Below are 16,020 nucleotides of genomic sequence, written 5' to 3'. Positions count from 1 at the left end.
GTGTGGTTGAGGTGTTCACCCATGGGTCCCCTAGTGCTGCACCCTACCCCTTTTCTGCTTTTTTCTACTCAAGAGTGGTTCTTGTGATTCTCTTAACGCAGCCCCCAGGAGAGGCTGAGAGGGCAGTGCCAGCTGTGTCTTAGCAGCAGTCCTGAACAGCTGCAGCAAAGCCTGGAACGAGGGCGCGCCCTCCCCGGCCGCCTGGGAACCAGCTCCTGCCCTCAGCAGTGCTTCACTGGCAGAAGCAGGGCGTGCTGCCCAGCCTGCAGGCCCCCGGGGAGGATTGGGGTGGCTAGAGGCTGGGGCGGGGTGGTCTGCCAGTCCTGGGCAGAGGTCAGGGACGGGCTGGGAAATCTAAGAAACTGGCTGGAACCTTCCAGGTCACTTCCTGCGTAGGCCTTGAGACCTCCTTGCTGGGCTGGCCGGGGGGTCGTTGCTGCTGGGCCCCCTGGCTCTCCCAACCCAAGAGCCAGCTCTGAGCTGCAGCCAGCCGATCATCAGCAGGATGTGTGCTGGGGGGGGTGGGGGGTGGGGGGAGGTGAACAGGTTCCCTGGCTCCAAGGGCAGAGGCTTGGGATGGAGTCCTGTGGAAGCAGCAGAAGTGGACATGTGAGGACCCTGCTGGGCATCCAGAGGTGACGTGGTCTCAGGGTGTTGACAGCTAGGCTGAGACTAGCTGGTCCTTCCTAATCGCCTCACCACCAAGTCCTCAGCCCTGGGTGGGCTTACCTATCAGCCCGGAGCTAGCGTCCTGGGAAGCCACTAGGAAAGAGTACCCTGCCCCGAGTGACAGGTTCTGTTGTCCCTGCTTAGAGGCTCAAGAGGACTCGGCCATCCCGTCTGGGGAAGGTGAGGGCCTGACGCGGCCCAGGGCTCCCGGGGCAGTGCCTCCTCTTACCTGCGAAGCCTCACTTGCCCGCCCAGGCTGACAGGTTCAACCCGCGGATGGAGCTGCAGCTCACAAAGCCCTGGGGGTAGGTGTTGGCCCTGAAGATGTCCCTTGAAACGGTGGTGATCCCGGTATTGTCACACACGATTCGAGACAAGGAAATCTGGCTCAGGGCCTTGCGCTGTCTCTTGGTGAAAACACCTTTTTTCTGCCACCAGAACCTTCCAAAACAGTCAAGAGATGTGGGTGAGGGTGGGGGACGTAACAAGTAATAGAGCACCCGTGGTGAGGTACACGATTTCATTCAGTTCTCACAGAATTCCTGCAAAATGGGTATTATTCCCATTTTATAAATGAAGAAACCAGTTCAGCGGTCAAGTAAATTGCCCAGCATTAAATGCACAGTAGTTTAAGTGGCCAGGGTGGATTTGGACCTAGGTAAAGGCCAACTCCAAATAAGAAATCAGCTCTTAAACCAGAACCTTATTGGAGGTCCACTGTGTTTTCTGGGGTCCTGTGGTCTGGAACAGCAAGGCTGGGAAGTCTCTCGCCCGGGTTCAAGGTGCCTCCAGCCCAGGCGACATCAGCCTTCCTGGGTCAGTTGTCTCTCCCCGCCTGACCAAGCTCTCCAGGAAACGCCTGGTCTCAGACCTTGTGAACTTGGAAGCTACTAAGAGCACTTTCCCCCACTGCTGAGTCTTTAAATGCTAGCGTTTTTCTTCCCTGCTCTGGGGCTATAGTTTCTTGAGGTCCGGGTCACTTACCTGTCTCCGCTGCGGGCTCTTATGAACTGGTTCTCTAAAAGACAAGCCAGAAGAGGCCCCACCCGGGCCCCCGGCAGAAGAGGCTCCGCAATGGCCCCAATCCAGATGTCGATGTTGTCAGGGGTCCCGTACAGATGCAGGAACTTCCTCGCGAGACCCCGGTTCCTCAGCACTTGGCTCAGCTGGGCCAGGTTCCTGGGCTGGGAGAGCCCACAGAAGCGCCGCCAGGCATTGTACCCTGAGAGGAAGGAGGAGCCAGCAGTTGCAACCTTAGCCCCACTGTCTTCCCATTAGCTTGCTTCTCTCCACGTTTCTCCTGAGGGCTCTGGGGTCAGGTCATACCAGGCGGAACCGGAGCCTGCGGGCGGAGGAGGCCCTGAGCCGGAGACCAGATGCGTGCGCACAACCATACTGCGTGCGTGTCAAACTGGAGTGCGTAACACTTAGGACAGCACCCAGAACGCAAGAGACTCGCAATCAGTTGTGTAGAGTGAATGAATGAAGAAATAAGTGAGTGAACAAAACAGGAAATGAAAAGCAAGGATAAAGTTTACTGAGAAAAGAGCCACGTGCTATAAGATTCCATTGTATGAAAGGTCTGGAAGAGCAAATACATAGACAGAATGAGTGGTTGACAGGGGCTGGGGTGGGAACAGGGGTTGACTGTTATTATGAAGTTTCTTTTGTGCCTGATAAAAACATTCTGATGTTCGATATGGTGATCAATGCACAAGTTTACACTAACGTCATTGAATTGTGTATTTCCTATGGGTGAATTTTATATGTCAATTACACCTCAATAAAACTGTTTTTAAGTTTTTTCACCTACTGAGAAACTTCCAAAGAAAAAGCCATGCTGATGTCTCAGCTGTCAGGGGCTCACGCCAGAATCAGGCCACCCTGATGTGGTGGGACCATCGCCGTAAGGGACGGTTTTGCCATAACCCAAAGGAACACGAGCCCGACATCGTCCATTGACTACAACTCATAAACGCCATCCCCCAGCTGAACAAGGGAAAACCACGTCATGTTTTACCGTACTCAGCTCTGTTGCACGACTGTATGTCAGAATCCTCACAAATTATAATCCTCATTTTATCAATGGATACTTGAGCTTAAGCGACCATGACTTTTCCAAGGTCACTCTACTATTTAGGGGAGTTCAAACCAGGTCTTCCAATCCCCAGTTTGATGTTGGACTTGGGAAGGGATTACAATAGGCTGTAAGAGGTAGTATCAGGAAAATGTTTCTGGGACAGCTTGCAGGGAACAAGTATTGGGGGAACAGTCTCCGCGTGGCATCTTGGGTGGCTAGCAATCTCAGTTCTCCAACAGGGGGCGCCCACAGCTCTGTAGCTTTTTAGTGTAATGAAGGAAAGCAAGCAGTTCTTGAACACCTTATGGGTCCCTGCCCAGCGCTGTGCTAGGTGCAGTGGAAATTCCCCCCACTCTGCTAACACAGCTTCAGGTCGTATGTGGACAGGAAAGTGGAAGGTGGGGAGAGGGAGAGCGGAGCCAGGCAGTGGCCAAAGCCTCCCTCTAACACCATCGCCTGAACAGGGGACGAAAGGAGAAATTCTGAATTTGATTCAAGTTTTACTAATTCTTAGATATGTGACATTGGGAGAATTTATGTCTCTGAGCTTATTTCCTTTTCTGTAAAAATGGCTGTGGTCATTGGGGAAACTAAATAACTTAATATCCATGACAGTTCCTAGCAAAATGCCTAACTTGTCTTCTTTCCCGGGATAAAGCTTTCTATGTCTTCACCAAACACTCAAGGCGGCCTTAATCTTACCCCCTGTTCAGGCTCCCGCTCTCTCCACTGGAGCCGGAAGCCAGTTTCTCTCTCCCTGGAAGGTTAGCCTCTCTCCTCTGAACTTGCCAGGGTGCTGGGGAACGAAGCAGTTATTCCCTGCCTTTTATATCTGTTTCTCTCTACTTAGAAAATCTGGGTCATCTTTGTTCGTCTCCTGGGCCCAAGTCCTGGTTCTGTTGTGAACCTAAAGCTAGAGACCCCGCAACAGACAAAAAGGATGTGGCAGGATGGCGACAAGGTGGTCCCAGGAACGCTCTGCGCCTACGGCATTAGCCTGGGCCTGGCATGCCTCTGAACCACGGAACATTCCGCAGACAGTCCCGCTCGGGAAGGGGGCACCAAGGGTCGTCTCTGAAACCCGTCACCCCTACCCCTACTCCTAGCAGCCCTGGTCCTCGCGAAGCCTGGGAGAAGGGGTGGGGGCACCCTCACCTGGGAGGCCGTGGTCCCGGCTGCGTTGCATGTTGAGAGCCGCCAGGTCCAGCCCGATCCTTCTCACCTGCTCAAACAGCCGGTCCCGGAGCTCGTCCACCAGCATGGAATCCTGCTGGTTCAGCTTGGCGGGAGTGCCCATGAGGCCTCGGAGGATGGGGTCAATGCCACCTGACGAGGGGAGTGTGCGGAGCACAGGTTGGACCAACCTCTGGGAAGCCCCTGAGTCATCACGTGGTGCCAAGGTAGCTCAGAGCGGGATAAGTGGGTTGCTTATATTCTTATTATGATGATTATTCCAGAAAACAGAGGCGTGGGTGAGCTTGAAGAGAGCTGGGGCTGGCAGGGGAAGGGGTCACCCCTACATCTTTTACTTAATTGAATATACTGGAGGTGACACTGGTTAATAGAATTATACAGGTTTCAGGTGTACAGTTCTAAGACATCACCTGTACGCTGTATTGTGTGTTCACCACCCAGGTCGCGTCTCCTTCCATCAGTCACCGCTTGTCCCCACCCCTCCTCCCTCTCCCTCCCCCTTCCCTCTGGTAACTGCCATGCTGCTGTCCGTCTGGAAGTTACTATTTTGCTTAATGCTTTCACCTTTTTTCACCCCTACTTCTTCTTCTTTTATTTTTTATTGACTGATTTTAGAGAGACAGACTAAGGGAGAGAGAAGCATTCATTTGCTGTCCCACTTAGTTGTGGGTTTATTGGTCACTTCCCACCTGCGCCCTGACCAGGGAAGCCTTGGTGTTTCGGGACGACACTCTAACTGACTGAGCTAACCGGCCAGGGCTTCACCCCTACTTTTCTTTATTTTTAATTTTTCCATTGATTTGAGGGAGTCAGAGTGGAAGAGAGAGAGAGAGAGAGTGAAGAGGGGGAAGGGGGGGGATGGAGAGAGAGGGAAGGAGGGAGGAAGAAGTATTAACTCGTTTCATTTAGTTCCATTTAGTTGTGTGCTCATTGATTGTTTCTCGTATGTGCCCTCAGCGGGGGTCAAACCCACGACCTCTGGCATACCGGGTTGACACTTTATCCACTGAGCCACCCAGTCAGGGCCTCACCCCTACTTCTTAAAGGAATGGAAGGCAAGCTTCTTTTAGGCCCACAAGCCACCAGTCGGACGTTGGTCTCCTCCCCTTTTAAAGATCTCCAGTCCTGGAGGGGATGAGAGGCCCGTGGCTGAGGGGTTTGGTGGTGCCTGTCTTGTTTTCCCTGTCCTGGGAAGATGATTGGCAGTGGCCCGAGCAGCTGCCTGGCCTGCTGGCAGTAGGCTTGGCTCACCCGGGGAAGGGGGTGCTCGCCAACCCCACTCCCATCCGCCTCTGAAAAACCCGGTCACCTTCATGCACGATTCGCCAGCTGGCAAAGAAGGTGGAGCTGAGCGGAACACGTGAGTTGGGTGCTGAGGCCCGGTACTGACTGTCCAAGCGGAACAGGAAGGGTTGGATCATGGTATGCCCAAAGCGGAAGACCAGGGTGAAGACGTTGGCCACACGAGGGTCCACGTTGGGGCAATACCCGTCATAGGGGCCCAGGGTTCTCCTGGCCCGGTCCTTGCCCAGAACCAGGGGCAGAAAGTCTCGGTAGGTAATGATCTAGAAGGGAAGGCGGAGGAGGAAACTACCTTCGTGGCTGCCTCCCCTGCTCCCTCCCCTTTGGATGGACTTGCGGCTTTTTGAAGGACTGCTCAGACATATTAATTCTTGAATGTCACCCTGTCAAATGTAGCAGTGTTAACGGCCCATTGGCTGCTGGAGACAGAGAGGCCCGGAGCACCTGAGCGGCACCGACAGGGTCCCACAGTGTTGTTAGGGGCAGCACTGGGGATACAGGGTCCCGCAGTGTTGTTAGGGGCAGCACTGGGGATACAGGCAGAGCTCAGGCACGGGCAGGGTCCCACAGTGTTGTTAGGGGCAGCACTGGGGATACAGGCAGAGCTCAGGCACGGGCAGGGTCCCACAGTGTTGTTAGGGGCAGCACTGGGGACACAGGCAGAGCTCAGACACGGACAGGGTCCCACAGTGTTGTTAGGGGCAGCACTGGGGATACAGGCAGAGCTCAGGCACGGACAGGGTCCCACAGTGTTGTTAGGGGCAGCACTGGGGATACAGGTCAGAGCTCAGGCACGGACAGGGTCCCACAGTGTTGTTAGGGGCAGCACTGGGGATACAGGTCAGAGCTCAGGCACGGACAGGGTCCCACAGTGTTGTTAGGGGCAGCACTGGGGATACAGGCAGAGCTCAGGCACGGACAGGGTCCCACAGTGTTGTTAGGGGCAGCACTGGGGCTACAGGTCAGAGCCCAGGGGCGCACACAGCCCTCAGACTGGACGTGTGTGAGGCATGTCCTTGAGGATGCGTCCCTGAGGTTGTCTTCTGGGGGAGGCTGGAGCCCGGGCTCCCTACCTGGACCATGGCCCCCACGATCTTCCGAGCCTCCTGGTAGAGTTTGTCCCCAGTCCACTGCGGGTTCAGTCTTCTCAGCTCGGCAGCCAGCCGGTTGTGCTCTCGCAGAAAGAGGGTGTGAATGGCGGCCAGATTGGGGTTCTCGGTTGATCGAGTGTCACCTTGAAAACCCCAGGTACAGAGTCACCGTGGCTCTTCCCAGAGACACGTCCTTCTGCTAGGGCAGACCGAGTTCTGGGGCCCAGAGGGAGGTGCGGGCCTCTCGGACCTGCGCCCAGCTCCGGGCCACACTGGACCCCCATCTCCCGGGCTGCGCTGTGAGGACCTGCGCGCAGCTCCTGGCCCGACTGGACCCCCATCTCCCGGGCTGCGCTGTGAGGACCTGCGCCCAGCTCCGGGCCCGACTGGACCCCCATCTCCCGGGCTGCGCTGTGAGGACCTGCGCCCAGCTCCCGGCCCGACTGGACCCCCATCTCCTGGGCTGCGCTGTGAGGACCTGCGCCCGGCTCCGGGCCCGACTGAACCCCCATCTCCCGGGCTGCGCTGTGAGGACCTGCGCCCAGCTCTGGGCCCGACTGAACCCCCATCTCCTGGGCTGCGCTGTGAGGACCTGCGCCCAGCTCTGGGCCCGACTGAACCCCCATCTCCTGGGCTGCGCTGTGAGGACCTGCGCCCGGCTCCGGGCCCGACTGAACCCCCATCTCCTGGGCTGCGCTGTAGGGACCTGCGCCCAGCTCCGGGCCCGACTGGACCCCCATCTCCTGGGCTGCGCTGTGAGGACCTGCGCCCAGCTCCGGGCCGCACTGGACCCCCATCTCCTGGGCTGCGCTGTAGGGACCTGTGCCCAGCTCCGGGCCCGACTGGACCCCCATCTCCTGGGCTGCGCTGTGAGGACCTGCGCCCAGCTCCGGGCCCGACTGGACCCCCATCTCCCGGGCTGCGCTGTAGGGACCTGCGCCCAGCTCCGGGCCGCACTGGACCCCCATCTCCTGGGCTGCGCTGTGAGGACCTGCGCCCAGCTCCGGGCCCGACTGGACCCCCATCTCCTGGGCTGCGCTGTAGGGACCTGCGCCCAGCTCCGGGCCCGACTGGACCCCCATCTCCTGGGCTGCGCTGTGAGGACCTGCGCCCAGCTCCGGGCCCGACTGGACCCCCATCTCCCGGGCTGCGCTGTGAGGACCTGCGCCCAGCTCCGGGCCCGACTGGACCCCCATCTCCCGGGCTGCGCTGTGAGGACCTGCGCCCAGCTCCGGGCCCGACTGGACCCCCATCTCCCGGGCTGCGCTGTGAGGACCTGCGCCCAGCTCCGGGCCCGACTGGACCCCCATCTCCCGGGCTGCGCTGTGAGGACCTGCGCCCAGCTCCGGGCCCGACTGGACCCCCATCTCCTGGGCTGCGCTGTGAGGACCTGCGCCCAGCTCCGGGCCCGACTGGACCCCCATCTCCTGGGCTGCGCCGTGAGGCTGCTCGCCGACCACCACCCTCTTCCCCGACCCCGGCGGGGAGGAAGCCCGCTCTCCGAGGCCTGAGCGACCGGAAGAGGTTCCGGTGAGATGGCACAAAGCTCAGCGCAGCTGCCAGTCTGGGGCAGGACAGTCTTGCCTAATGATTCTGCTCTGCACGCTGACCGGACCCACAGAAGCCGGGGGGACCTGGATGACTCTGGGACCCTTGGACCTGAGCCTGCCTGTCCCGGGAACAGCCTCCACCTGCATGTTCTCTCCCGAGGGTCGGGTCTTTACCCAGCTCTGGACTGACTGGCAGTCGTGCAAGAGCGAGGGCTGGGCGGAGCGTCTTCCTGGAGCCAGGATTTCTCCTGGAGGCCGGGACTCCCAGCAAATTCCCGGAGGCGGGCCCTACTCACGGGCCCTTTCTGCCCTTGAACTAAACCCTTTCATACAAGGCCTTACTGAATTCTCTCTTCAGTAGACTACTCGCGAAGGTGCAAAAAAATATATGCAGTCTTTAAAAAGGGGGGCTGGAGCCAAGTCCCTGTGGGAAAGGCGGTGGGGATGGCGTGGGAAGATCCCAGACCTGGACACCTCGCTGCCTGGCGTTCCCACTGTGGACCCGCCACCTGCACTTTGTGCTCTGGGCCACGTCAGTCCTCTGCCCTGAGCCTCAGTGTCTCGCCCGTAAAACAAGGGTGACAACAGTGGCTTCCTGCCAGGGCTGCTCTGAGGATTAGAGACAGCCCATTTAAATATCTTAACTAACCAGAAACAATGCCCGTTGTCATAACCTGTGCGTGGGGCCAAAGAGCCCGAGGAGAGTACAAATTACGCATCCAGAAGAAGGTACCAGGTAACAGTGTCTAGTTTAGGATTAAAAAATTTAGGCCAGAGAAGAAAAAAAATGTAGGTGGAAATCAAGCTACTTTCAAGTAAAGAGGCTATGACTGAGTAGAAAGAATGCTTCTATATGAGGTTCCAGAAACATGATAAACAGCCAACAGGTGGAAGATGGATTAAAACTGGGGGACCTTTCCAAAAGTCAGTGCTTCTGGGAATAAACAGGTGTTTGCAAAGGAACTCCTAAGAACTTATGAATCCTGTGATGACTACACAGCGATCTGTCCCATGGTGTGCCTGATACTGAGGTCTGAAGACAGGTACCCTCACCACACCCCACCGTGGCCTCCCACTTCGGAACCCAGGGACAGGCTGCGTCCTAGAAAGACACCTCTGTACCCCAGTCTGACCTGCCAGGAAGCAGGGGATGCGCGCGGCGCGGTTGGTGAGGAGGCAGGGGTCGTCGTGCAGGTTGTCGAAGGGCAGCAGGGCCCGGCCGTTGTCGCTGTAGGCTTGGTTGATGGCCAGTAGCCCGTGGTAGTTGGTCCGGTTGCGGAGACGCAGGGAGAGGCTGACCTCACTTCCGTACACCATGCTGGCGTCCACGAAGGAGGTGAGTGCGTTGATCTGGTTTCGAACGGTGTTTCTGTTCTGGGGGCATGAGGGTGACGAGCGGAAGAAGGGGATGCAGTCTCGCTGGTTCCTGATTCGGGGGTCACTGGGTGGAACCTGGGGTGGAAGAGGAGCCCGTGACCCGGGAGCCCAGGAAGAGCAAGCCCACTGCTTTTGGTCATCACACACTTGCCTCAAAACCTTGCGGAAAACTCCCCTCCTTCAGGAAGCCCTCCTTGACTCATCCAGACTCACACTGCTCACCAGGTCAATTTGAATGTCCTTAGTACTTTGTATCATAGAGTTATGAAAGGTTAGAAATGGATGAAATCCAAAGCATTAATTTGAAAGAATAAATGCACCCGCATGTACAGTGCAGCATTATCTACAACAGCCAGGATTTGAAAGCAGCCCAAGTGCCCATCAGTAGATGAGCGGATAAAAAAGCTGTGGTGCATTCACACAATGGAATACTGCTCGGCAATAAAAAAGAAGGAAATCTTATCCTTTGCGACAGCGTGAATGGACCTGGAGAGCATTACGCTAAGCCGGGCAGAGGAAGAGAAGTACCATGTGCTTTCACTCCTATGTGCAATCTAAGGAACAAAATAAACTAGCAAGCAAAATAGAGGCAGACTCATAGACAGAGAGCAGGCTGTTGGGGTTGGAGGAAGGAACTGAGGGAGGGGGGATGGAGGGATTGAGCAAAAAAGGGGAAAAAAGGCAGAAAACTCCTAAACATGGACAACAGCGTGGTGATTGCAGTGGGGGGCGGGGGAGGGGATGTAAGGGGATACAGGGTGATGGACGGAGACTTGACTTGGGGCAGTGACCACACAATGCAGTGTCCAGATGGTCTGTTGTAGGACTGAGCACCTGAGACCTGTATAATTTTGTTAACCAGTGTGTTACCCCAATATACTCAATAAAAAGGGGGAAAATAGATAAAGTGGCAAGTAAAATAGGAAAGAAAGAAAGAAAAAAGAAAGCAAGAGAGAGCGAGAAGGAAGGAAGGAAGGAAGGAAGGAAGGAAGGAAGGAAGGAAGGAAGGAAGGAAGGAAGGAAGGAAGGAAGGAAAGAAAGAAAGAAAAATGCCTGAAGCCTTACATCAGGGGTAGTCAACCTTTTTATACCTACTGCCCACTTTTGTATCTCTGTTAGTAGTAAAATTTTCTAACTGCCCACCAGTTCCACAGTAATGGTGATTTATAAAGTAGGGAAGTAACTTTACTTTATAAAATGTATAAAGCAGAGTTACAGCAAGTTAAAGCATATAATAATAATTACTTACCAAGTACTTTATGTCGGATTTTCGCTAAGTTTGGCAGAATAAATCTTTATAAAACAACTTACTATCGTTAAATCTATCTTTTTATTTATACTTTGATTGCTCTGCTACTGCCCACCATGAAAGCTGGAATGCCCCCTAGTAGGCGGAAGGGACCAGGTTGACTACCACTGCCTTGGATCCTCATTTTCCTCATGGGGAAACTGAGGCTCAGAGAGATGAGAAGTGACAGCTCGTTAGCAGGAGAGGAAGGATTGAAACCTGGTTCTGACACTTAGGCCTATGCCCCTTTCATTCCATTAGATTCACCAGCTATTTTCTATGCCCCTTTCTGTGCTGGGTGCTTCAGAGATATGAAGAGCAACAAAACCTAGTACAGGTGGCAGGAAGCTGGCAATTCAGTTGACAACACACACACACACACACACACACACACATAGAGAATGTAATGTTTCATTGATGTGCCATTTGTTACACTCGATCTAAAAGCCAAAAGTGAAAGGTGAAATAGAAAGATCCGAGGAGGCTCCCTGGAGGAGGCGCCCCTGAACCAGAACTTGAAGAATAAGTAAAGTTGCAACAGGGAGGAGCCTGCCAGATGTCGTTCCTTGTGCAGATCCTGCCCCATGGATACCGCCTTACCTATTAAGTGTGAGGGAAGGTGTGAGGCTGTGCGTGTGTGGGCACGTGTGTACCCCGTTTCCCCAGTAGAGGCTCTGCCCCCCCCCCACAGTGCATCTTTTCCTCTCTCTTGTCCACAGCACCCTTGCTTCTCAGCCTGAAAGATAGCAGCCTGCTCACAACCCCATTCCAGGACCGAGTAATTACGCTGCAGGGCCCTCGCACCACCGCAAGGAGGAGAGAAGGGTGAGAGCTAAGAGACCCAAAGGCTTCCAAAAGCAGCGGCCAGAGGCTCCCCCTGCCGGGCTCACTCCTGTCTCAGTTGCTCCCCCTTCTGTGAAGCTGCACCGAACTTCCGGCAGAGTGCCCCAACCCCACCCCTCAAACGTGCACAGAACTGGAGTCTGTGCCTGGCGCTGCTTCTTGTCTCTGGCTGATGGCCCAGCATCGCAGACAGCTCTGTAGGATGGTACTTTGGTCTTTCGGGTCCCGCCCTAGCCCTCGGCCCAGGATGGGAGCCAGGGCCCCCGGAGGTGGGCCTGGGGTACCTTGATGGGGAAGCAGGGGGGCAGCTGGGCACAAGTCTTCTCACAGTCGACGCCTGCGGTGAAGGCCACTCTGGCCGGGGACTCAGGGGAGAAGTCCAGGTCATGGTCGATGAACTGACCCCAGTACGTGAACAGGAGAGCCCGGCCCTGGTCAGGGGCCAGCCTCTCCCTGGGGAAGCGCACGATCTGGTTAGAGACTGCCCGGACCTGGTGGGGAAATAGGTCAGCATTGGGGGTGGGCTTCTGGAACCCGAAATGTGTTAGAGCCAGCCCGGGAAGACACACAGTCTCTCCTCCTCTTCCCCTGCCCTCCCTGCCCTTTCCGACTCTGTCCTGCTGCCTCTGTGGCTGTCATGCCTAGAAAGATGGCGTCTGGCCTGGCTCCTGGGTCTTCCAGGAGGGAAGAGAAGGGGAGAGGCAGCTGGCTCAGACCCTACCAGCACTTCCAGAGAGGTTATTAGATCAAATTGATATATCCATCTATAAACTAATGGATAACTGGATGATAGACTGATTGATAGATGCACAGACTGGTTACTAGGTAATGAATAATAACTATAGAGAGAATGGATAGATCGAGGGAAGAAAAATTAGTAAGTAGATGTTGATAGATGGGTAGATGATAGATTGTTATATTGATATATGAATAGAAAATTGATAAATTGATAAATGTGAAACAGCATAGATCAGTAGGTATAACTAGATTAAGGTGTATAACCCTTTATACAGTAGTGGGTAAAAGTAGGTGTGCAGTTTTAATATAAATGAATAATACAATAATTAATAATAATACAAGAATAAACTGTGTTTCGCATCAACTATACACCTACTTTTAAGAACCCCTGCATTTAGCAAGATACTTTGACAGTAATTCTTTTCATAAAAAATATGTAATGGCTGGCATTAATAGGTTATATCCTATACGATGTTTATTGACTGTTTATACCAGCAGCACGAAGCAGGTTTCACAGCCGTTTTACAGATGAGGAAACCGAGACTTGGCTCTATCACTTGCCCAAAGTCACCCAGCCAGCCAGGGGGAGAGCGTGGGTTTCAGTCCGGTCTGGCTAACACTGGGCTGTTCTTCTACTCATGCCCCACCCCCAAGTTTAGTGAGGATCAAGCATCGCCGAGGTCCTCAGACCCGACTCACAAGAGGGAGGAGGAAGCCATTGCGCCTCTTGCCGGGAGTCCAGCCGAAGGGGAGTGACAGCCCATCCTCATACTCGGCCGGCAGCCAGCGAGCCAGGGGGGTGTTAGAGGACCCCAGCCAGGGTACCTTCCTGCAACAGTGGGTGGGCTCGGGTTAGCAGGGTTCCAGAGCTGGAGACCACTCAGTGCGTAAGGCAGCGGTGAGGGAAGGGAGGCACGCCCCTGGGACCCACTTGTTGTTGCATCTCCCGGTGATGGTACGATACTGGTTACTGCACTTCTCGTCCTGGTCCTGGACGGCACAGCCACTGGCCTTGGACAGCAGCCACATCTGGGATTCCGTTAGCACATCTGGGGGTGGGGCAGGTGGGCAGGGATCTGGATCCCGGATCCTGGCTCCTTTCTGAACCGGTCTGTTCTGTGCTCCCCATCCTTTACCCGCTCCCTTCCCAACACCCCGAGGCTGCACACTCTGCCTCCCCCTCCTGGCTTCCTTCCGCTGCTCCCAGGCCAGGGCAGCCCTGGGGGCCCCTGGGCGGGGGTACAGTACCAGTGACATTGAAGGAGCTGGATGCCGAGACTTGTAGCTTCTCCTCCAGCAGCCTCAGGGCCACGTGCATGTAATCGGCAGCCTGGACAGCTGTCCTGGTGGCCGCTGTGGGTTGTTTGAAGTAGAACAGGAAGTCTGCGGGGCTGGCAGAGTCGCTGTGAAGGCGCTGCTTCATGCTGCCCAGAAGAGGAGGGGGAAAGGCGGTCAGAGGAGGCAGACCCACCCCGCAGGGCCCGTCCCGGGCGATCAGCTGGCAGGTGTGTAAACAGGTAGATGGGTGGAAGGGAGGCTCTCTGCCAACATGGCACTGCCCCCACGACGCCCCGGGTGAGAGGCCCTTAGCTGGAAACCGCCCTCCCGCCCAGGCCCAAGCTGACCCCAGCCCCAGTCTACCTCCTCTGAGTCTGGTTGTAGGCGGCGTCCACCAGCAGTTTGGCTTCTGTGATGCAACTCTGCAGGACCGAGGTCTCCACTGCCCTGGGGGAAGCTGCTCGGAGGGAAGGGGACTCGGGGTCTGGGGGGGTCCACAGCCCCCCAGACCAAGCACTTCCCCCTCCACTGCCCCTCTCCTAGGCTCTCCAGGGGCTGTTACCTGGCGCAGTGCCCCCACAAGGCTGGGCCAGCAGGAGAGTGACGGCGACCCCAGCCAGGGCCGAGAGCAGCTTCTTCCCCACGAGACCCCCAGCCACAGCGGGGCAATGAGTGGCCCCCACATCTTGCATCCCGGTGGATCTCCGGCTCCCTTCTCACCCAGAGGATCCCAAGCTGGCCTGTCCCCTCCTTCTGCTCTTCTCTGGCGGGAGCTCGGAGGGGACTTTTATCCTGTCCTAGGGTGAGGGAAGGGCCCCCGAAGCCCAGCCTCCTGAGGTGGAGCTCTAGGACTTCCCTTTGATTTGGGGGACAGTAGTGAGACTGAGACACCCACCCCACCCTGATGCTCATCAGCCTGGAGACCTTCTTTCCTCCTCCCCACTCCTCCTCCCCACTCCCCCTCCCCCCTTCGTGGCTGTTGAGATCCCCAATAGGTTTCTCCCCGGGCCCAGGGTGCTCAGTGGACATTTGCTGGATGATTGAGGAGCAGCGTGCTCAGAAAAGGACTGGGCCTGGCCCTGCCACTCACTGGCTGTGTGGTCGCTTCCCCTCTCCAGGCCTCAGTTTCCATATCCCTAAAATGGGACTTGAGCCAGATGATTGGGAAGGCTCCTCTCCTTCCCCAACAGGGAGGAAACTGGGTCTGCCTTACCCTAGTATCTCCCCATAACCCCACCCCCAACCCCAGCACAAAGCCTGGCATTCAGTAGGTTCTCCATAAATGTTTGTTGAGTGAATGCATGATATAGGATTAATGATTCAGCCCCCCCCCCCTTACTCCCTACCCTACCAGCTCTCTCCAAGATGCCAGTAGAGGGTGAGGCAATGGTTGAGGCAGGACCTGAAAATTAAGGGGGCTACTGCATGGGGCCATCTGGGGGACACAGTGAGATGTCACAGTAAAGTACCCAGCAGAGCAATGGTACATAGCAGGCCTCCATAAAAGCTGGGGACCCGTCTTGGGCTTGGTGCTTTTCCACAAATTAAGTGCTTAGCAGTAGCAGGTGCGCGCTGAGTGGCTGGGATAAATTCTGACTTCCTGTTGGGCTGATCAGCGGCAGCGCCCTCAGAGGGGGCTTGCTGCAGGGACTCAGAGCCACCTGGGTTGGATCTGACTCTGTCACTACCCATGCGACCTTGGCTAAGCCTCTACTGCCACATCTGAAGGCTAGAACACCCAGTCAGTCTTCCCTTGGGGGACACGCCCTCTCACACCTTCCTGTCTTCCCTCCTGCAGGTCCGGCCACTGGATGAGCCCGCTGACCCTTCGCTTGGACCCCACCCTGGCCTGCCTGCAGACCCGCGCTCACTTCTCCACACCCGCTCCTGAGCCACCCCCACCGAGCTCTGCAGGCTGCCTGTCCTCACCCCCTCTTCAGAAGGACGTGTCCATCCCTCCCTCACAGTGGACCCCGGACCTGCTCCGCACCCCCAGCAGGGCTGCTCTGGGTGTCCTTGTCTCCCACCCCCTAAACCTACCCAAGCCCAGCCCCACGCCCTCCACCGCCCTCTCCTCCCACACCAACGTCCCCGGCCTGACCGTTGTTGCTCTTGAAATCGCTCCTTCAGCAACCCCTTTCACAAGCTCCACTTGAAGGCCTGGACCCTGATCTTATCTTTATCTTCAGCATTGGGGCCCTCCCCGGTGACACGGGCCCTGGATGGAAGCCACCGTGGGGTTGCCAGAAGTGCACGAGCCCCTGCCTGACTCGCAGCCACCGTGGGGTTGCCAGAAGTGCACGTGCCCCTGCTGACTCGCAGTAAATCGCACCATCCCTTGGACCTCGGTTTCCACACCTGTGAGACGGGGACAGCGAACCTCATAAAGGAGAGAGACTTAAGAAATGGTAGCCTGCTCCTCACATGTGCTCCCTCAGGAAGCTAGGTCCCCCAGGCAGCTGGAAGGCAGGGCGCCCACCAGCCAGGGTATTCTCTCCCCAAAAAAACTCAGAGTGAGCTCTGCTTGCCCTCCGAGAGGACTCAAGTTTATCCATAGTGAGTTGTGCAAGGGTTTGTCACACTGTGGGCTGCTGCGGATTATTGGGACAA

At 56.1% G+C, this 16,020-nt stretch overlaps 1 protein-coding gene across 1 annotated transcript; it reads right to left on the bottom strand.

Moving 5' to 3' along the window:
• Positions 1-908: 908 nt before the first annotated feature.
• EPX (eosinophil peroxidase) lies at positions 909-14,158 on the bottom strand. Its single transcript, XM_066364656.1, has 12 exons — positions 13,973-14,158; positions 13,774-13,867; positions 13,381-13,556; positions 13,064-13,181; positions 12,832-12,961; positions 11,679-11,885; positions 9,020-9,338; positions 6,319-6,479; positions 5,253-5,508; positions 3,905-4,075; positions 1,654-1,891; positions 909-1,110 (listed from the first exon to the last, which is right to left on the bottom strand). Exons 1-12 carry the CDS (start codon positions 14,100-14,102, stop codon positions 909-911), a joined length of 2,202 nt encoding a protein of 733 aa, XP_066220753.1. The 5' UTR covers positions 14,103-14,158.
• Positions 14,159-16,020: the final 1,862 nt, after the last annotated feature.

Source organism: Saccopteryx leptura, chromosome 2 (assembly GCF_036850995.1).
Source record: "Saccopteryx leptura isolate mSacLep1 chromosome 2, mSacLep1_pri_phased_curated, whole genome shotgun sequence".
Classification (NCBI taxonomy): Eukaryota; Metazoa; Chordata; class Mammalia; order Chiroptera; family Emballonuridae; genus Saccopteryx; species Saccopteryx leptura.
The sequence above is the reverse complement of the archived record's forward strand: the minus strand, read 5'-3'. Positions and strand labels throughout refer to the sequence as shown.